Here is a 22,500-nt window from a genome sequence, read left to right as displayed (position 1 = left end):
AAATTCATTTGCCGAGACACACTGACGATCGGCATGGAATTGCCGCTCCCACCTCATTCTGATTTTCCCTTGGCGCTTAATCCTCATTTAATCCTCTCTTGAGTTTTGTGACTGCCGTAAACCTTCTTATTCCAGATTACTGACCCCACCTCGGAGGATTCTATATGGCTGGAGGCACAGATTACCGGCCAAGTCTTACCAAAAGGAGAAAGTCGGGCGCCTCGAACCGCATTCAACCGGCAAGCGGCAGCATCTAACCGGCCAGCCTCTGCCCAGAATGCATCTGGAATCAAAAGCCGGTAATCCCGGAGTTAATAAAAAACCCCCTGCATCGCAGAAACTCGAGAGAGACCAGAGCGACACCAAGCGAGTCAGGCCTCTTGACCGCCGGCTCCTTCAGAGCAAAAATTCCCTCCATGGTTGACTGCCTCAGTTCTAGTATCTTAACCCAGTACTAATCCCCCCAGCTCTCCCCCGTCCCCCATTGGTACAACTACAAGGGGTCATCTCTTCACAGTAAGGTACGTTTCCGTTTCAAAGTGCAATTCTCACATAGACCTGACCTGTTATGATAAACTTGTGTCGTAAGTTTATTTCGTAGTGTTTCATGAAAAGAGGATTTCAGTCGCCCTCAACGCTAGCCTTACATCCTTGCTATTACCGTGACTTCTCCCAGTGATCGTATGCCTTTCTCTAATTGCAGAAAGGAGTGCTGCCGCTGCGAATCCATCTGCCACGACTGTGTACTTGTTGGTTGCACCGAGAAAATTCGTCTCAACCTTATGAAGAGTGCCATTGAAGTGTATTTCCCGGCACCCAGTTAACGTCTATTATCCATTTTATGTGCTGCAGCAGGACCCCAGTGGCTTGCCTTATACTCCTTATCTTCTGATTATTGTGTTGTGTTGCAAATACATGTAATTTAGTTATGCAATAATTTAGTTATCGTAAGAGTTTATCTCCAAAATCCCTCTAAAGTAAGGCCTTCAGTCTTGTCCCTTCTCTTTTATTTTGCAATTGTAGGTTAACAGTCAGATCATTAATATCCTTGTAGTAAGTTTATTAGGTTCCCACGTATAGTAATTGAATATATCTATGTGTACAGAAAAGTTTAAAAGTATAGAAAATTTTTAAGGCTTCTTTTGCTCATCGAAAGTCGAACAAGAGTTGGCAACATGAGAAATCATTGTGTGTAACTAGTGCCGCCATCTGCCGATACCGTTTCCGGTGAAAAGTTGTGTGCTTTTTGTTTTTACCAATTACACCCCATTTGTTTTTTCCGATAAGACAAGGAACCAGCGGAAGGCATAATATCTTACCTATGGTTAAAATTGCGTGATTAATATTTCTAGCGCTAAAGCATAAAATAGACTGTAATATCATTAACGCACAAGGTAGATTTGAAGTGAACAAGCAGACCTAGATACAATCTACCTATTGCAGTCCTAAAGTATCAACTATTGTTTAACAAGAATTTCTTAAGAATTCTGAATTCTTTGTTAATATAAGTAATGAAATAAAAATAGCCTTAATAATTTGTTTACGTGATCTCAGGTGATCTAGTTAATGAGTGTCAATGAGTGCTCACAGAACATTCGATATCCTGCTCTGTAAATAAACAAATAAAAACAAATGCACTCAGAATTAGTCTGTTTATTACGCAATTATTTTATGTTATATAAAACGAATCAATTAAGCCCGTAAGCTTCTTATTCCATTAAGTTGAACGAAAAATGGATTTTGGTGTAGAATACCCAACGTAATGGACACCTCTGGCGCTGACCAAAGAGCTTTGGAGCATTCGGATGTTTTATAAGAGAACTCTAAATATCTCATAGCTGAGAGATCTTCCTTATAAAATTACATATATTATGTATTTGACAATAATGATCCACATAATTGCAGTTTTTAACAGAATAAATGGCATGTTCTGTAATAAAAGCGGTCCCCACAATTTTTGCGGCTTTTACGAAAAAATTGTTACACTCAAAATACTATCTCTCGCTCTCTCTCTCTCTCAACACAAAATCAGCGCTTAATTCAGAACTAGACAAAAAATAAAATAAAGTTTCTGCAATCAGATCTAGGCGGCAAAAGTTATATCACAAAAAAAAAAAAAAAAAAAAACTCTTACGTTACTAAGGGGGAGACGTTCGGCAGTGGGAATATCAGTGGATCTCGTGAGTCCTATCTACATCTCCTATGAAAAGAAGAGCTATGGCTGACGAGTGTTCTTATCAATTCCCCGACGCCCTGCCCCTCCCCCACTTAACCCCCAATATCGTTATCCACCCTTACCCTCATCCCCAGCCCTTCCTTGTGCCTAATAATGTATGCACATAATATAAGAAGAGAGAGGGCTTTATGAATGCTAAGTATGCCTCAAAACCCCCAATCTTCAGAGAAAGCGGCCGTGTAGGAAATATATACGTTTACGAGAGAGAGAGAGAGAGAGAGAGAGAGAGAGGAGAGAGAGAGAGAGAGAGAGAGAGAGAGAGAGAGTAACTATTAATACACATACGAATACTCGGGTAAATTTATACTGGACGTCAGTCCCAATATGCACACAGAACGTATATCTTTGAACTTAGTGAATTTATCTGATATTTTTAATCTATAAGAAAAAATGCTAGAAAAATTAATAAAAAAAAAGGTAGCGGCAATCGATCTGCCCTCAAAAAAGGGGGAGAGAAACGTTACCAGTAATTCAAGATACCGTTAATTTAGGCCAGATTCTGAGAGTTAAGATACCATAATTTGATCCCAGTCCCTCATAAAAGAAGCGAGAAATCCCAACCTGCCTCTAGATTATCAAAGGAGAGTTACAGTATTGTAATTTAGGCCTAAAACCTGAAAGAAGGTTATTGCTCTCACCGTGTAGCAAAAGAGGCCTTCACAGGTATGTCCCCCCCCCCCTCTCTCTCTCCCTCTCGCTCTTTAAACGTATTTTTATCAAAGTGTATTCAAGCCTTACCGGTTATTTATATCGCCGCTAGCCCTATTTTCTAGATTTGCATTGCTTCATGGTTTTTATAACGATGCGGGTGAGATTCGAAAAATCTGGCCTTTTAAAATCATACAAAATTTTACTTAATTAAAACACCAAATTAAATGTAAAACAGGTAAGGAGTTTTAATAAGTCATCCATACATCTTTCCCACCTCAGCTGTAGGACAACTCTCCAAGAAATTCGTGCCTTAGCTTTTAATTATAACTACATACGAAGCTACATTCTGTCCAAATGGTCATTTCATATGCCATTCTTATGAGATTCCATGTAAATTTGCAAAGGAAGGCTCAACTGAACTCTGAGGATGCACAGAACCGGATGCCAAATATGTGAATTTATGAGACGAAAAATGTTTGCAGTTTAATTCTCAAATGGAAGGCAAGTCAAATTAATATAGGCATTTGTAGACCCGATGGTCATTTAGATAGGATGTAAAAAGCACAGTGACAAAGTGGGAAAACTTGGACCTCAAAAACTTTCAGTATTTAGCTTTTCCGATGTCACAATCTTCATTCTCAATTTGCACGAAAAAGTTCAGCAATGAAATATTTAAAATTTGGCGATGATTGAAAGGACTTTGAAATTTCAGTTAGAGGTTTTTCCACGTTCCAAGGCCTTTCATAATTATGTTTTCCTAATGCAACTAAAAAAGAAAGAAAATACTAAAGATCTAATAGGCATGTGGTTGGTTTCCAAATATTAAAAAGAGTAAATTCTGGGCTTTTTTACGAATGGGTTCAGTCGATCATTACAAATAACCAAGAAACACGTAGTTTCCCCATTTGTCATCACACTGGCTTGGATGGTCTGAGGCACTTCCACCAGCGCCCTCTTAATAAAATGTACAGCATACGCTTCTACATTCTGAGACAGTTTCCAGCGCAAGAAATAACATTCAACTTGCGTCTGGTAAGTAGTGCAAAACTGTTATTAGTCTTCCTTTTCATACATGACTGACAAACATTCAGATTGAATAAAAAAACTCGTTTTGCTCAAGTCCCAACCTGCTAACTATTACGAAGAAACATAATCTTCTTAAAAACAGAACTTAATTATATCAGTTATATCCTAAAGTCAGCTTTGATTCAACTGGTAAGAACGGTGTGTGTAGTCTCCCTGGAAGTGAAAACAATACTCCACATGTGACGGATTGTTCCTACATAAATCTGTAGGAGGTGTTTAAATGAGAAGTTGATATTTCAACTACAAAAATCACATTGTACTTACAGGTGCAAAATATGAAAATTCTACATATGTTACTAATTACTCCTAAACAAATATATATATATATATATATATATATATATATATATATATATATATATATATATATATATATATATATATATATATATATATACATATACATATATACATATATATCTGAGTACCACAGTTCCCAAATTCCCATGCATATTGAGAGAGTAGGAGGACTCGATGATGAAATAGGAAGAAAAATATCTTGGAGGCACTAAAACGAGCCAAGTTTCGCCTGTCTCATTAAGACACTGTGCAGATGGGTATTAATTGCATCACACAAGATGAGGCGAGACAAAGAACGAGTTTCCAAAGTTTAGTAGGAAAGGTGGATGACTTCCGGAGAGCAGAATTATCTGTGTATGACCTCATAGAACAAGAGCTGATGAAGAGGGATGAAAGAACAAGAATGCAGACAGATACATGAAAGCAATAAATAATAAAACGGTAACAAAATGTGGGAGTGCAATCAGAAGCGGAATTATACCAGACATGTCAAGGCCGTTAGCCGTCGGGAGCAGAGTGACCAGATCCCCAAAGTTGATGAAGGAGAATGACCAAGTTTGGTTTTTTCTTATGTAAAAGTCTACCAAACAATACAGTCATAAATAAAGGAAATACTTTCATCCTCTGCCTTCTATATCTAACCTTGCCTAAATAACAGCAATATCATCCGATGTCCAAATAAAATTTTTTATTCCATGATTAAGCGGCTATTTTGTGACCAGCAAAATCTCCAAAAACTAGCATTCTTTATCCAGGTCTGCAAACCATTGTGACGCAAATATCTAGGGATATAATTTTTATCCCAATCTAATCATGCAAAATATCACGGTTGTGAACTTGCATTTCCAGTACAAGCCTTCTTACCATCAGGTTAAGGGTTTTTTCTCGCAACTTGATAGTCAGTAAGAATTATACTCTCTCTCTCTCTCTCTTTATCTGAAAGATTGAGGTACAAGAGTAAAAAATTATGGGATCCTCTCTATTCCTCGCCTACACAAACACGAATATATTCAAAGAACAGACTGAGAGTTATGAAGGCTGCCAAAATATTATGATAAAGTGTCAAGGAGTAGCAGCTGTAGCAGGGAAGAGGGAAAAACACGGGAATAAGTAGCAGCAAGACATAACTTCGTCATCCTTGTCACAGTATTTCAACAATATAACTAATAACAGCAACAGCAAATGATCCTGAAAACTATTAGTAGCAACAACATGAACAAAAAGACATATACAACCCAAAAATGCAGGGAACACATAAGTGAATAAAAAAGCGCATAATCCTCAGAAGCAAACACACAAAATGGATATACCACAGAAGCCCGGTGGGGACATTCATGTACCCAATTCAGTTCCATCGGCTTTAGGATACAGTAAAGGAACGCACACGCACGCACGCACGCACACACACAGTTACGACACTTAGTCCTAGGGAGGTGGAGGGAGTGGGGACATGGTGGAGGAGGAGGAGGAGGAGGAGGAGGAGGAGGAAGAGAGGGAAGGGGAGAGAGGGAGAGGAAAGAAGATAAAGGGGGCGTTGGGAAGGAGAAGGAACTACAGCACCTAAGCTTTGCAATTGGTGGACAAGTGACTGTGAAAGTATTCATGTATAGCGCCAGGGATAAATAAAAGAAGAGAGAGAGAGAGAGAGAGAGAGAGAGAGAGAGAGAGAGAGAGAGAGAGAGAATATTGAAAACGCAATATACATTCATGAATACACGCATGCACTGTATACTCCAACATGCTTGCAATATTTGAATGCGTTTGTGTACACACATATACCAGCAAAAATGACCTACACTAAATATTCACCTTCCGTGCGGGCAAAGCATCAGGTATGAAGTGGAAGGGGGAAAGTGACAGCGACAGTAAATATTAAAAATCATATTAATAAACAAAAGAAGAAAAATAAACAGGTTGATATATTTAACCAGAAGTCTAGCTATTTTTTGTATAAATTACCAATGAATAAAAAAATAAAGATCTTCAGGCAAATATACCTTCTATATATTGTCGTGGGGTTTCCAGAAGTGTAATGAATGAGAGAAAGAGAGAGAGAGAGAGAGAGAGAGAGAGAGAGAGAGAGAGAGAGAGAGAGAGAGAGAGAGAGAATTTAGTTAAGGTAATATGTGTACGTAGAAAGATATAACAAGTTCTCTCCTGTATTATGTAATTCCTTCTTTATCATTCATATGCGAATATAATGACTTTTAAACAATGAAGGCATCAAAGGATAAATTTGTCGGAAGCACTCTTCACTCCAATATTGTGATTCAGATACAAAAAAGGTTATAAACAATAACGAAAGAAAAAACTATATAACTGAGGCATCTCTAGCACTGCTCATGGCAGAGTTGATCTCAGGTCAGGGGCTTATTTATATCCAATGACTCCTGAACAGACATTGCAAGGATTCACAAAGTTACCACACTTGCAACGGATACTTAGTTGATGGCGACAGTTGTGGCCAGACGAAGTCCGTCACTTCCTTGTAGTTACTTGTTTGAGGTGTTTTGACCTTGAATTTTATTCTTAGACTTATACTCTATATGTCAAGACTTTTTTTCATCTTCATACTGAGAAAAGCACTAGTCTTGCTTTACTTACAAGGATGTGTGTACGTGTATTTGTATGTGTGTGTGTCTGAGAGCGAGAGAGTGGGGTTTCCTTAAGATGAGTGCATGTACAAAATAAATAAACAACTGCAGTTTTTTAAAACATTACGAGTTGATCCATACCTTTAGAATACCGTATTGAGTATCATGCCATACTGCTCTAGTATTATTGTTACTCCTGAAAATCCCTTCCAAATCTAAAAATATTACTGGGAGTATTTTTTCACTTTAAATGAGCCAAAAATACAATTGCATATCAGACAAAAAGCAACTAAAACTACATACATGAGCGTTGATGGCATTTTTTTTTTAGATTATGTACATAAAAAGGGGCAAAAAAAAAATAACGAAATACAATAAATTACAAGAAATTCGAAGACAAAAGTCACCCTTTTCATTGGAGACAAAGCGAACCTCCGCCAACAAAGAACTGCAAGCAGTAATATTCGCACAAGACAACGTCTTGAGATAAGTGCAATATTAAGCAGAAACAGCTTTGCATAAAAGCAATAAGAGAAGACAACGTCTAAACACAGATAATGCAATGCAATATCGATGCCTTCAACTTGACATTATGACTGATCTGCTGTCTTTGTTGATCATCTGTTAAATACATCAATCCGTATTTGCTCCCAGTTTGCGCACGCAAGGAATTTTATTACTTATTTATTATTCCAATCTGCATTAACTATTACTTCTCTCTTATAATTTGGTATTTTCACGTATAGGAACATAAGGATGGTGGGAAAAATGAAACGATATAAAATAAATACGTGAAATGCAGAAAAGTTAAGTATACCTTAGTTTAACCAGACCACTGAGCTGATTAACAGCTCTCCTAGGGCTGGCCCGAAGGATCAGATTTATTTTACGTGGCTAAGAACCAATTGGTTACCTAGCAACGGGTCCTACAGCTTATTGTGGAATCCGAACCACATTATAGCGAGAAATGATTTTCTATCACCAGAAATAAATTTCTCTAATTCTTCATTGGCCGGTCGGAGAATCGAACGCGGGCCCAGCAGAGTTTTAGCCGAGAACGATACCAACCCGTCCAATGAGGAGACTCATGTATTGCATAAAAAGCATAACACTCTAAAGAACTGACAAACAGCCGCTAAAATAATATAGTAGATTTCATATTCATTCACCTCTGGTATTCTCATATCATTTGAAATAACTACCGTCCGTTATGCATTTTTAACCAGCCGTAATCAGACCATGTCAAATTATCCAGCGTCACTCCAAAATTTACTTCAGCATACAGACATTCAAATTGAAATCATGTTGAAAATAAAATGATAAATATTATTGTTGTTTGCACGCGTCTACCAAAATCCCGGTCAGGAGTACGTGCGCGCGCGCGTATATACAAAATATATGTACTTGTAAATGTGTGTGCATGTGTATGTTTGTATATATATTTATATATATATATATATATATATATATATATATATATATATATATATATACATATGTGTGTGTACATATATAGTATAGATAGGTAAATACACACACATATATATATAATATTATATACACATACAGTACATATATATATATTATATACACATACATATATATATATAATATTATACACACACACATATATATACGTATATACACATCAGTTTGTGGCCTCGCACATCATATTTTTTAACTGTCAGCTTGAAATAATGAAGATTGTCAAGTCACAGGCTCTGGTTATTTCAACGGAAACCCTTCAACTTGAATTCTTCTCATAAGCAATTGTTTAAACTTCTTGCCCATAAATCAGTCAGCTTGAACATTCTACAACTTTAGTATAATCAACAGGAAACTGACATTATAAAGGCCAATTTTTGGAAGCTAAAGATAGCAGAAAGTTGAGGACAGTGGGGAAAAGTTACTTATCATGTGAAAACAAGATAATTAAGTTCAAGAAAATTAAATTATGGATTATGCGCAGGGAAAGAAAATGACTACAAGAAAATTATGCTGACAGGGGTAAGGCCGGTTGCAGTTTTCCTATATCTTCTTAAAAATCACTGATTCGTCACAAGAAGACGGATTCTTAATTAGCAGTCATTAGCATTAAATTTCTCTTCGGTATGTCTCCTTCAAGAACTTGGATACTTAAAGGAAACTTTGGGTAATTAACACAGATGTAAAACCTGAAATGTCTCTCTCTCGTTCCTCCACTCACAGTCTTGGAAATGGTCGACCAGAAAGAATGTGACTCAGCTCTCCAGTGGTTTCTCTGGATTAATGCTTTGACAAAGGCTCTCTCTCTTTCTCTCTCAGTATATATATGTATATATATACATTATATATATGCATACATATATTACATATTATATATATATATATATATATATATATATATATATATATATATATATATATATATATATATATATATAATGTATATGCGCGTGCGTTTCTGTTTACAGCTCTTATATATTATGTACGTTTTTACTGACTTATATTAAGTTTTTTTTTTTTATAATTCAAGTGATTAAGTGGCCGTAGTTGTCATTTACATTCGCTCGTGATACACGCGGACTCTTGAAGGTATTAAAAACAGACACTCTGATGGTAAAGAAAAATTTTGTACATAGTTAAAGGCAAGGCACCTCTTTTCTCCATACGCAATTGTCCATCACTGTCCCTGCTTTTACTATGATTTCATAATAATTATTCTCTTTATAACTGCAACAGCTGGTAAGGTATGGCAGACGCATGCGACGTATGGTTGAACGCCGTTAACAGTCTATTATAACCCACTACTTAGCCCAAAGTTCAGATCGACAAATATTTGGTATTTCCTTGACAGCTTCTCGTAAGTGAATCTTTTCATATGTTGAATAATGAATTCTTAATCCTGCTTCTTTCTCACATACAATTTTCCTTACATAACCTCTATAATACAGCATTCTAACTCATTCATTTGTCTATCTATCTGTCTATCATTCTATCTATATATTTATATATATACACATATATGCATATACATATATAATACATACTCGTACATATATATATATATATATATATATATATATATATATATATATATACATATATACATACACACACATTTTCATTGACTTGCTTACATATCCGACTGATTCGTTTAAGTCTTTTTCCCTCGAATTTTTTCAGATTTTGGTCATTATCTTATATTCACTAAGATTATTCAGTACGCGTGATTATGGCCACACGTATGTTATTGTAATGCAGTGATTACCAGCAACACCTATATATATGTATATATGTATATATATATATATATATATATATATATATACAGTATATATATCCAATCATGAATGTGGCACTACGATAAGAACCATTTGTTTAAAAATAGCTGAGTATCATAAGGTATATTATACATATCTCAATGAATATATAAAAATCTTATATAACAAATATTTAAATTAATTGCAATTTCTGTATAACAAAATATGATGATCTTTCAGAAGAATAATGGAGTCGCTAATCATGCCTAAACTTACACATTGGAATACGTTAAAACCTGCAAGAAAATAAATTACATTTCCTTAAGAATTATTGTATATATACTATATATATATACAGTATATATATATATATATATATATATATATATATATATATATATATATATATATATATATATATATATATATATATATATATAATGAATACATATATATTAATACATAAAGTACCAAGCCAGAGTTCAAACTTTATTTCAGTTTATAAATCTAAAATACTATATGAAATTATGCGATACCTATTTAAAAAAAATGCAAACCGTGCATGTAGCAATATATGTGAAAATATAAATGCATAAATTGATTAAAGTAGTCATGCAAGGATAATGTTTCGATATAGAAATCACCCATATATCCACTAATCTATTTATAGATTTATATCTTCATATACCCACCTAGACAAGTATTTGGAAAAAATACTCCTGAAAATACCAGGTGAATTTAAGATAGACAAAAAGGAAGTTCACTTTGTTACTCACCCGAAATAGGGAAATGCTCTTCCTCTTCCTAGCGGGGATTTTGACGTCCAAAAAGCCCTTAACAGAGCCCGCGGTGGTTCCCTTGGGCGTCATCTTGTTCTCCCGCTCTCACGGAAGGCCCCGAAGTCCTTACCCGGGGCTTTAAAGGGAACCACCAATACTTCCACTTTCCGGAGAAGCTACGGCGCCGTCATGATGGGGAGTCCGTGAAATGTGGCGAAGCTAATCCTTAGACTTTCTCATGCAAATTTTGGTACAAAATATTATCAGAGCTGCTTCGGTGTCTTATGCTTTCATGGATTCCAGGAGTTTTAAACCGAGGCTCATTAACATTAATTCAGTATTAAAGGTATATGAATACCTATGGCAAAAAGACACTTTTGTAAGGAAATGTTACAACATGTATAATAGTTTCAGGGTCACATATCACACTGATTAAGTTACACACAAGTCTCGGTAAGACCGAGGAGGAAAGTCCATTTCAGACCAGACGATTCAAGCGAGACTCAGGTATGAAAGTCCATGGAGCTCCATCGTCTTTTGACTCTGGCCCATCTCATGGTAGGTCCATAACACTTAACGACGATACTTGACATCATTTTGCAGCGTTGGGCAAACATCTAACATTTCTACGTGACACGGAGAGCTTCCTTCCTCCCATATAAAATCTATACATTAATCACAGTTCATGCTGTAAGGTCTTTGGCAAGAGGAGAAATGTAATCATACTGAAAAAGGATAAATATATAATATATTTGTATGTAGAAATATTTGCATGGAAAGTGTTTCAGTACAGTAAAAGGATTCCACTAATTTAATATCACATGGTGCTTCTTTATAAGCAGCTTCGACACTCACTAATTTTGTCCTTTTTAAAAATCTAAGACTAAAGTACAAAAAACACTGTTTGGTCAGATACTTCTCGGCAAAGTTAAAACAGCCGGGTGACACTGACCGAGGAGATCACCTTCCTTACAGTTTCCATCAGGAATTCTGCAGAGGCTCATTTGTGGGACCGAACGGAGAGACGTCTGGGCGAAATGGATCCATCCGCGTGCTCTTTATTAACCTGAAAATAAGAGAAATTTGTCAGTGACTGATTCGTAGAAAGGAGGTCATACGTTTGGAATACATGAGGTAATATATATATATATATATATATATATATATATATATATATATATATATATATATATATATATATATATATATTATATATATGTATATGTATATATATATATATATGTATATGTATATATATATATATATATATATATATATATATATATATATATATATATATATATATATATATATATATATAATGCGTGTGTTTGTGTGTGTGTGTGTCGATAAAATGCTTAGACATAGGAAACCTGTTTTTTTAAAAAGTAGGCGTTGCAAAGATAAGAAAATTGTATTAAGACATTGTGCAGTAGTGTCTGGAATTTTAATAATCCCCTTCCGATGGCTTTTGTTGATTGCGAGATGGCATTTACCAGCTTACAAAGACCAATATTAGGAAAAGTCTTGCGTAACTTTGGCACTTCTGATAAATATGGAGAGCTAATTGAAATTATTCATGAACGATGTAGATGCAAAGTAAATATTAATGGGGTCTTTTCAAGTAAAATTCCAGTCAATAATAGGGTGCTATAAGAACGGGTTATTTCACCTTTACTGTTCGCCCTTCTCATAGATTACATAACGAAAAAAGTTGTCTGAAATAAAAGAGAAAGTTAGGACTGGCTTAAGGATAGATGCTTGCCACTCTTAGAATATGCACATGATGATGTTTAAATCAGGAAAACACCGCAAGAATTATAGCAGGTTTAGTAGAATGAGTCATATGTCTAGATATATGGGACTCAAAATAAATCTAAGAAAACAGAAGCAATGAGGATAGAGTATGCATGAAGGGATGAAATAACATTAGATGGGGAAAAGTTGAATTTTTCAAATGTTTAGAAAAAACAATATCCTCTACAGGGTCTCTTGAGTTGGAATTTAGTGAAAAACTACAAAACTCAAATAAAACAATGGATAGGTTAATTAAGACCTGAATATCAAACAGACTGACACTGCATAAGAAAGTACCATTATACATAGGTCAAACACGAGCTGAATTGGTATACGGACATAAATCAGTGTGACAATAAAACTATATCTAAATGATTTTGTAGATTTAAGAATAAGAATATTAGGGGTTAGATGGCAGGACAGAGTTGGAAATGATCCCACAAATGAAATTACGGAAGTTCTACATGTAGATATGATAATAATAAGAGGGAGAATGAGATGTTAAGGACATGACCTTCGGAAAACCCCTGGGAGAATAGTATGCAATAGTGTCAGCTGGGCTCCAGTGGGCACCAGGAGAGTCCGAAGACCCAGACCTACATGGATGGAAACTACGAGAAGGGAGGCTAGAAATGGTAAGCTCAGGAAAGACGTAAGTAGTGGAATTACACAGAGGCTCTTTGCGAACTCAGCATCTACTTTCTCTACCTTAACCGTCCTTCTTCCCTCTTTGGATCTCTCTGTCTTTCCTGTATCTGTGATTACTTATCGTCATTTATTGTTTATTTAGATAAATTCATGATCTCTCTCTCTCTCTCTCTCTATGAAAATCCGAGCTCCAAGCCAAATTTCAATTCAGTAAACTACATCTCTGTTCCCATTTCCAGTTAGTACTGAGCAACAAAGCAAAACGACCTTAAACCCATTTCCTCTATAAAGGTTTGTGCTGGTGGGAGATGCATCTAGTTGCCCTCAAAGTCGAAAATCTTTATAAAAGCTGTACTAGACTCGACCTCTTATGCTTCACTGCAAAAGGGGATCGGTTGTTCTGATTCCCCTTTTCGGAAATTCGTTCCGTAATCCTCTCGCCCCCTAAGCGAAGAGTCTCTCTCTCTCTCTCTCTCTCTCTCTCTCTCTCTTGGAGATTCCGACGATGCAGGAAACTCATTAAATGCAACACCGCTGCCGATAAATATTCATGAATATGGTCGGGCTCGAATGTGTTAATTTTCCATTGGCTTCCATGATCTACAATTTGAAGCAGTCGAGATTTGCAATTATTTCCTTTTCCTACTTTATTTTCAAGAACCCGGCTAAAATTTTCCCTAATGTTTTTTCGACTACCAATAATTCAGCAAACTTTTTAGCACAAGTTACCTATCATAATTTTCGTACGTTCAATAACTTAGGTTAAAAGTACATTTGAGAATCGAAAAGTCCCACTGAAGTTTATTTAGCATTTGGCACAATAGTGAAACTACCGACGTCGTAGCTAAATCGTGCTGGCTTTTGAGTTCTGTTAAGAAACTAAAACTACGAAGTGTAAATTTTATCGTCACTAATAATGTCCTATATATACACACACGCACACACATATAAATATAAATATATATACATATATATGTATGAGTGTGTGTGTGTATATATATATATATATATATATATATATATATATATATATATATATATATATATATATATATATATATATAATATAAATGTATATTTGATACCGAAACGTCTGTATATGGTTGCAATGCGTAAATTCTGCTCTATGGACCTTTTTCTCTTAATAGTACACTGTTAGATTACAGCAAAAGACATTCATATATATATATATATATATATATATATATATATATATATATATATATATATATATATATATATATATATATATATGTCTGTATATATGTAAATATTCTGAGCATCAAACCATGCAATATTTATCGTTTATGTCTGAAGGGATCAGAGAAAGCTGGAAACTATATGAAGAGTTAGCAGGTGTCACCAGCAACTATATTTCCCATAGAGGCTTTCTCCTCCCCTCTAGCTCGGTCGACACTCGAGGTTCATACTTAATGGATCTATCCATCAGCTGTTGGCGTACAGAATTCTAAAAAATGGGGGAGAACGGAAGCAAAAAATGAAAAAAAGGAGGTATGGTTAAGGAACCAGTCAAAATTCATTGCACAAAATCCTTTATCCGAAACGCCATCGAGATAAATGAGAGTTTTTCTACCGATCCATGTTTATCCACGTCGAGAAATCTTCAATTGGTCTATCAAACTCTATAGGAATTTCTTTTCCAATGTTGGTAAGTGAGTTTTTGGAGAGGGGGCGGCTATGCAAATGGGGCCACTTGACCGTGGAATCGCCCCTGGTCCGGGGATTTCAACTTCTTGCTCTTCTGGACTGTAGAAAAAGGGCTCTCTCTCTCTCTCTCTCTCTCTCTCTCTCTCTCTCTCTCTCTCTCTCTCTCTCTCCTTTCACATACATATATATACAAACATGAATAACTCCACTGTATAAGTTTATCCATTATTTTATAATCCAGTAAGTTTTCATATAAAAGTTGTTTCATCTTGAAAGAAGCTGTATGTGATTATATACATTTAGGTTCTCAACACGAAAGTATCATAAACTTTGAATGAAATATAAAAACAAAAGTGAACAACTACAACATATCTAAAAACCTTGCAGTTATCCGCGTCAAATTTAACAAACAAACCATTGTTACTTGCTTAGAAATTTCATTTTCCCGATATGAATTAAAAAAATGAATAATCAAGAATTAAGGCATAGAATTAATATCAATTGCAACCGTTGTAAGAAAAATACTTTAAGAGCAAATGCATTAGGTGCATGCTCATTTGAAAAAATATAGTAGAATCTGATGATTAAAAACCAGAAGGAACTGGAAATAATAATCTTGCCTGTCTGCCGTATAGAGAATAGCATAAAACCAATTGCCTGGTTGAGTTAACAGCTGACAGGTAAGAAGTTAAGAGGAAGAAGCTAGAAAATGAAGTACAATATAGTATGAAAGAATAATGGGCCAACCCTCTTGCTGAAGTCTTTCACACATATATAAATGAAAACTATTAAATCAGTCTGAACGGTCCAAGATAACGTACTCACACAATTTATAACGAACCATGAACAATAAAGAAAATAACGGCCTTCTATACCATCTTAGCGATCCCGCGAAGGCACAGCAGGTGAGTGCAAGAGCGATAACATTCTAGTCTGATTTATTTCTTGTAGATACTAATGCAGCACCCAGTGTACTGTACATATAGATATTCACACACACACATATATATAATGTATGTGGGTATAATCTATTATTAAGCCTTTTTCAATAAAACGGGATGTCCTAAAGCCCTCCATTTTTTCACATGATCAAACCATCTGAAAACACTTTGATTAATCCTTACACTTACGTTAACCTTTTTGTCCCTTTTTCTACTGTTCTCCACATTTCTCACCATTTCAGTATTTCTTACGCCACATATATATTATTCAAACAGTTCATTTCAGTGGCTTCAATCTTCTTTTTTTTTTTACTTTGCATTCTGCCTTCACGCTTCTGTTCTATAAAAGAGGGTTGGATCAGCAAATCCCTCAATGCATTTTCATCCTGGCTTCCGTAGTCACCCCAAGATCTTTCCGATCTGTTTAGAGACTCCAAGATTTTCATACGTACATACATACAAACACACAACTATACATACATACATACATACATACATACACACATACACACATATATATATATTCACATATTATTAGACCTGTTCTTATTTTGTAACATACTATCACTATAATGGTTTAGTTAGTAGTTTCATCATCTTATCATTATCATCATTTACTGACTTTCTATGGTTCAACCCTGAAGCTGTATTAGATTATCTCTTTTCTTATAGAACTTTATAAACATTTCATCCGTAAAATATAAGAACCAAGACATACCGACAATTTGCAACATCATTTCGGAAGTCCCAAGTGCCAAATGTTGCCCTACTCAATCACTCCCCTGCCTCACGGTCTGTCTAACGGACAGAGAAAAATCGTCAATCCATCACTGGTTTCAAAAACGCGTAGAAAACGGAAAAACAGGAAGACATTGAAGAGCATCCAATACGACACGCAGACTTCGAGGTCGTCAACGACAGATATCTCTTGACAGTAACTGTCGAACAAATGATACGTTACAAGCTCTCTCTCTCTCTCAAACACACACACACACAATGTCTAAAAGGAAGTGCGTTAACCCTGCCTGGATGAACAAAAGAATGATTTATAAATTTAGAAAAGCATACATACTCGCATATAAGAATATACGCCATAATACTTTAAATAAGAAACAAAATAAGGTTAAAAACAAGGCGTATAAAAACCATGTTATGAGTCATTCAGTAGCGTATAATATAAAAATAAATACCTGGAGACAACAAGGTCAATTAAATCACTGGGATAATTTAAGAAGCCCTAACGAAAAGATTTTTATTAAAAAATACAGGAGCACTCTGTTCCCATTCTCCACTCCAAAAGGAAAAATGGAAATCAGAAAACCTGAGAAATGATGAATCCCAAAATCTGAATACGATAACAACGATAACAGCAGAAAATAATAGGAATTATAGATAGCTTAGGCTATGATGAAGAGGGTGGCGAAATTTCACGAGACCCTTCGCTTCGACAGAGACAGAGAGAGGGCGGATCTAAGCTTAATTTTATGGGTATTTGACTGTGATGGGGAGCTAAGAAGGGCGATTATGGGAGATGGTAATACCACCTATTTCGCATTCTCTGTCTCTCCCTATCTCTATCTTTCTGTTGATTCAGACAAGTAAATGATCAGGCAGTTATAATTGTGTATATGTATACATCCTTACATGTGAACATATATAGAGAAATATATATATTTATAAATATATATATATATATATATATATATATATATATATATATATATATATATATATATATAAAGAGAGAGAGAGAGAGAGAGAGAGAGAGATTCTTACTTGTTATATATATATATATATATATATATTCTATATATATACATAGAGACACACACACACACACACACACACACATATATATATATATATATATATATATATATATATATATATATATATATAATATATATATATATATAAACAAATATAATTTTACTATACATTCAAATAATTTGAACAAAGGCATACTTAAATCCTTAGTAACTCTCTTGTAAAGGGACTTACAAAAGAAGTGCATTCTAGTCATTTTGTCGCATTTAAGGACAAGGAGAGAGAGAGAGAGAGAGAGAGAGAGAGAGAGAGAGAGAGAGAGAAATATACTAATATAGTAACTAAGTAACTGGAATAATTCTAATTTGGTTGTTGTAAGAAGTCTAAGACATTTTTTTGTTAATTCGAAAGAACGTATGAACAAAAATTCATTTTGAGCAATACGAAAACAAACATGCAGCTTTCGTGTAAACATACAAATAATCGAAAGGGATATTGATCCCACATCTGCTATGATTATTCTTTTTTTTTATATATATATATATATATATATATATATATATATATATATATATATATATATATATATATATATATATATATATATATATATATATATATATATATACATTATACAGATATTATATATATAGATATGTATATGTATATATATATATATATATATATATATATATATATATATATATATATATATATATATTTCTAAATATTCCAAGGTGATAAAAACATTGATCAAAAAAGTTATCGGACTGATGACTCGATCTACCTGTCTAGTCAGTGGTTACCTGATATCATTAAGAGAGGCTTCCTAATCGGGATTTATGTCTTCTTTTATTTTTCCTTCCCTTTTTTTTTAGGAAATGGAGCACAGAAAAATCCAAGTCTTCACTCTTAAATAATGTTTATACATTTTATTTGCAAGGATGTCAAATAAATACAGAATAAACAACAAACATAAATGTATTTAATCCTAATATTATTTAACATAATTGAAGAATTATCTAAATACATCAACAAAACACAACAATAACAATTATCCCTTCAATATCACTCGAGAGAGGAGAAATACTGTAAACAAACCACAGAGACGAGCGGCTCAAAGCAGCTGTAGCTAATTAAAACTTTGCTGTAATGGTAATAAAGAGTAATGAGACTTCGTTCGAAAACACCATTAGGTACTTGCAAATGCAACGATTTCATTTTTCTCTTTTTTCTGATTCTGCGAAGTGGGTACTGGTCGTGCAAATATCACTGTGGTAAAAGACCCCATCATATCCCATTTTACATCAGACCCCAGCCACCCCGACCCCCCACAACTCCATCCCCCTCTCTTACATAAATACACACACAAAATATCACTATGAAGAGGCTCCATCGTAGCTAGCTAGCTCTCTCTCTCTCTCTCTCTCTGTTTCCTTCACACGGACAACTATCATCCATCCCTGATCCCCTTTCCACTCGGCAACTTCCCTTTATTTTTTACCACAGTCGTAAATGAAAGGTCTCATTTTCCTCGAAAAAACGGAACCCACATCCCACCCTCCTGAAATAACTCTCTCTCTCTCTCTCCCTGTCTCTGTCTCTCTCTCTCTCTCCCCCTTCGAATGAAATTTTAATCCCCTTGCACCTCCCTCCCTTTCCCCTGATAAATGCAGCATCACCGAACATCCGTCTCATCTCCCACGTTGCTCAGTGCAGCAGTCCGCTTTTGTTTTGCATTCCAAAAACCCCTTCATTTATTGTTTTCCCTTTTGACGAACACAAAAATTTACTACAACGTACACCTGCCTTCCGCTAAGCATTGCATCCTGTTTTCTTTGAAACGATGTTTCTGCTGCCTGCCAGAGCTTCTTCCAGCAGAGGGCAGAGTCCAGCACTGGGTCTTCTCATCTTTTCTCCTGATAATCATCTATTACCTTATCTTCCTTGTGTCCTAGAAACGTTAAGTCGTGCCCATTTATCTAGTTTCGTGTACGAAGTGACTGGAGTTGGTTTTCTCATAGTTATAAAATCTGTGTGTGTGTGTGTGTGTGTGTGTGTGTGTGTGATACACTAGTGTGTTCAAATGCTAATTATTAGTGTTCTTCCCCCTTGAAAAATAAACGTTGATTCAAGTTTTAATTCTTAAACGTCTCAAAGATGATTCAAGTTAATTCTCCTAATATCTCGGAAACATTCAAGCTTACCTCTCTAGTGTCTAATACACTGATTTAAACTTAATCTGCCAGCATCCCTAATGACATTCTTAAACGTTGATTTTATAATGTCATAGAAATGCAGGCCCTAACTCATCTTCTTAGAGTCCCAAGAACAAATTCAAACCCATCTTTTTAGTGTTCTAAAATGCTTCTTATTGGTCTTTGGTCAGAAGAGCTTTCTTTTATCTTTCATAACAAGGATAAGAAGTTAGTAAACGAAGAAACAAATAAATAAACAAATAATATATATAAAAATAGGAAAGTAAAGCCAGCGTTTCCGCAGAGGGTCATCACTCACCTCGAGAGATAAAAAGGTGTCAGACCTTTTTCTCACTTTCAAAATAAAATGTTTTTCCTCACATCGCTTACAAAAAGACAAGAGGGGCCTCATTTCCTCCTCAGGTAAATTACAATACTCTTTACCCTTTGCATATAAAAAAAATCCAAAGAAACTTCAAAGAAGAGACAACTTCCACTTATCACATATCACTCCCTTTTCATCTTCAAAGTACAGCATCCAAAGGTAAACCTTTAGAAGAAGAGATGATCCCTTTCATTTGTTCGTACTGAAATAAAGTCCTTCAGCTTTTCCCGAAGCGTATCAAAAGCTCTCCTCAAAGCTTCACACAAATCTGATCCTTAGTTCCTCCAGGTGCGTAAAATGCAGAATGCTCCTTAACTCTTCTCCAACTCTCTACTCACAAAGGCTTGTGTACACTACTTACTACATCAAACTCTTCCCTCGTTTGTTTCGTTGTCAGAACAAAAGGTTTCCCACTTTCCCGCAGAGAGATGCTCTTCTATTTTGCCTCTCAATGAAGCTGTAAGTAGTAGTAGTAGTAGGAGTAGTGGAGGTGTTGTCCAGCCTCTTTGCATTCATTAATCAAAAAAAAAAAAATTCATGAAATTTTTATGAAGACTATTTAGCTAAATTTTATTGTTGCTTTTAGTATATTATTATTCGGTCTGTAGTTCTAACTGTGTCCACAACAGGTGTAAAAAACAGGAACAGAAAACGTATACCTCCTTTTGCACTTTAAGATATCAACTAATTCCTATAGCTAACAGGAACTTACAACCACATACACCTTAGAGGTTTCGTGAAAACACCCTTAGGAGGCCTATACTCGCATCTTCACATCAATCAGACTGTATACAGAACATGTATACCCTCTAACCCATCAAACTCTCTCTCTCTCTCCCTCTCTCTCTCTCTCTCAAACTCTCTCTCTCTCTCTCTCTCTCTCTCTCTCTCTCTCTCTCTCTCTCTCTCCTTCGTGGAACCACGCTGACCCTACTCTGTTTTAGGGATCAATAAAGCCTCTCAAACTAATTAGTAAATGAAAGCACAGGGGGTTGACAACGCGTAAGTGTGTATGTATGTATGTATGTATGTATGTATGTATAGAAGGAAGACTTCGTGAAATCTTTAATAACATTAGTGCTACACAAAACTATTAACGGTATTGAAATGATTTGATAACAGGGAAAGAAAAGGGACAGATAGCCTGGGGTTAGATATTAAAGAAACCCGATATAATAATAGCGGTTTCCCTTCTAAGGGAATAACTGGATCCATTTTCATTTACGCATGCAACAATTCATGTAAGTGTCTAGACACCACGGCGAAGGAAGAACCAATAAACACAATTTTACGTTAAAGCCTGAATCATAGCAGATCTTTTTGTGCTGCGATACAGTTAGCAAATATAATCCTTGCTGAGAAAATGAAGAAATAAAATCAAGGAAAGAACGGAGTCTGTCCTTGAAGAAACAGATAAAACTAGTTTTTGAAAGGTAGGAAGCTTAATACGATTTAGGATGTAGAGGAACTACGATCAAATACAGTAAACAAATGCAGCATTGGCAGCTTCAATCCAAAAATCAAGAACAGATGGGGTGACAGGAGCTGTACACCTACCAGAATGAAGAATAAATAAGCGTTCATCATGAAGGTATAATGTAAAAAAAAAAATAATACCCATAGAAGCGTATCGGTGAGGTCATCAACAGTAGAAACCTGGGATCTCAAATCTATAGCTCCATACACTCCACGCACACACACAAACACTCACTATATATATATATATATATATATATATATATATATATATATATATATATATATATATATATATATATATATATATGTATGTATGTATGTATGTATGTATGTATGTATGTATATGTATTGTTAATAGGACCTCATTCATACTGGGATGGTATCTAGTGACATTATTTATTCAATACCATCCAGTTTGAATGAGGTCCTGTTGGAATGAGTGAACTGTTAGTAACTAATGTACAGAACGATTGTGTATGTGATAAAGTTAATATATATATATATATATATATATATATATATATAGAATATATCTGTGTGTGTATTCTGTATATATATGTATATATATATACTAAAAGAGAGAGAGAGAGAGAGAGAGAGAGAGAGAGAGAGAGAGAGAGAGAGAGAGAGAGAGAGAGAGAGAGAGTCACTTCCAATGATTATTCTCAAAAGTTTGAAAGCGAAAAAAACCTGCAGTGGTAACATGTCTCAAACTACGAACATCAAAAA

The 22,500-nt window shown here is 35.1% G+C and overlaps 1 protein-coding gene across 1 annotated transcript in view; it reads right to left on the bottom strand.

Moving 5' to 3' along the window:
- The window catches only part of LOC136843651 (uncharacterized), a 512,877-nt gene that overhangs the window by 234,829 nt on the left and 255,548 nt on the right, over positions 1-22,500 (bottom strand). The window contains exon 4 of the mRNA XM_067112195.1: positions 10,886-11,954. Coding sequence (XP_066968296.1) covers positions 10,886-10,978 — 93 coding nt within the window. The 5' untranslated portion in view covers positions 10,979-11,954. The remainder of the gene's footprint in view (positions 1-10,885; positions 11,955-22,500) is intronic.

Source organism: Macrobrachium rosenbergii, chromosome 12 (assembly GCF_040412425.1).
Source record: "Macrobrachium rosenbergii isolate ZJJX-2024 chromosome 12, ASM4041242v1, whole genome shotgun sequence".
NCBI lineage: Eukaryota > Metazoa > Arthropoda > Malacostraca > Decapoda > Palaemonidae > Macrobrachium > Macrobrachium rosenbergii.
The sequence above is the reverse complement of the archived record's forward strand: the minus strand, read 5'-3'. Positions and strand labels throughout refer to the sequence as shown.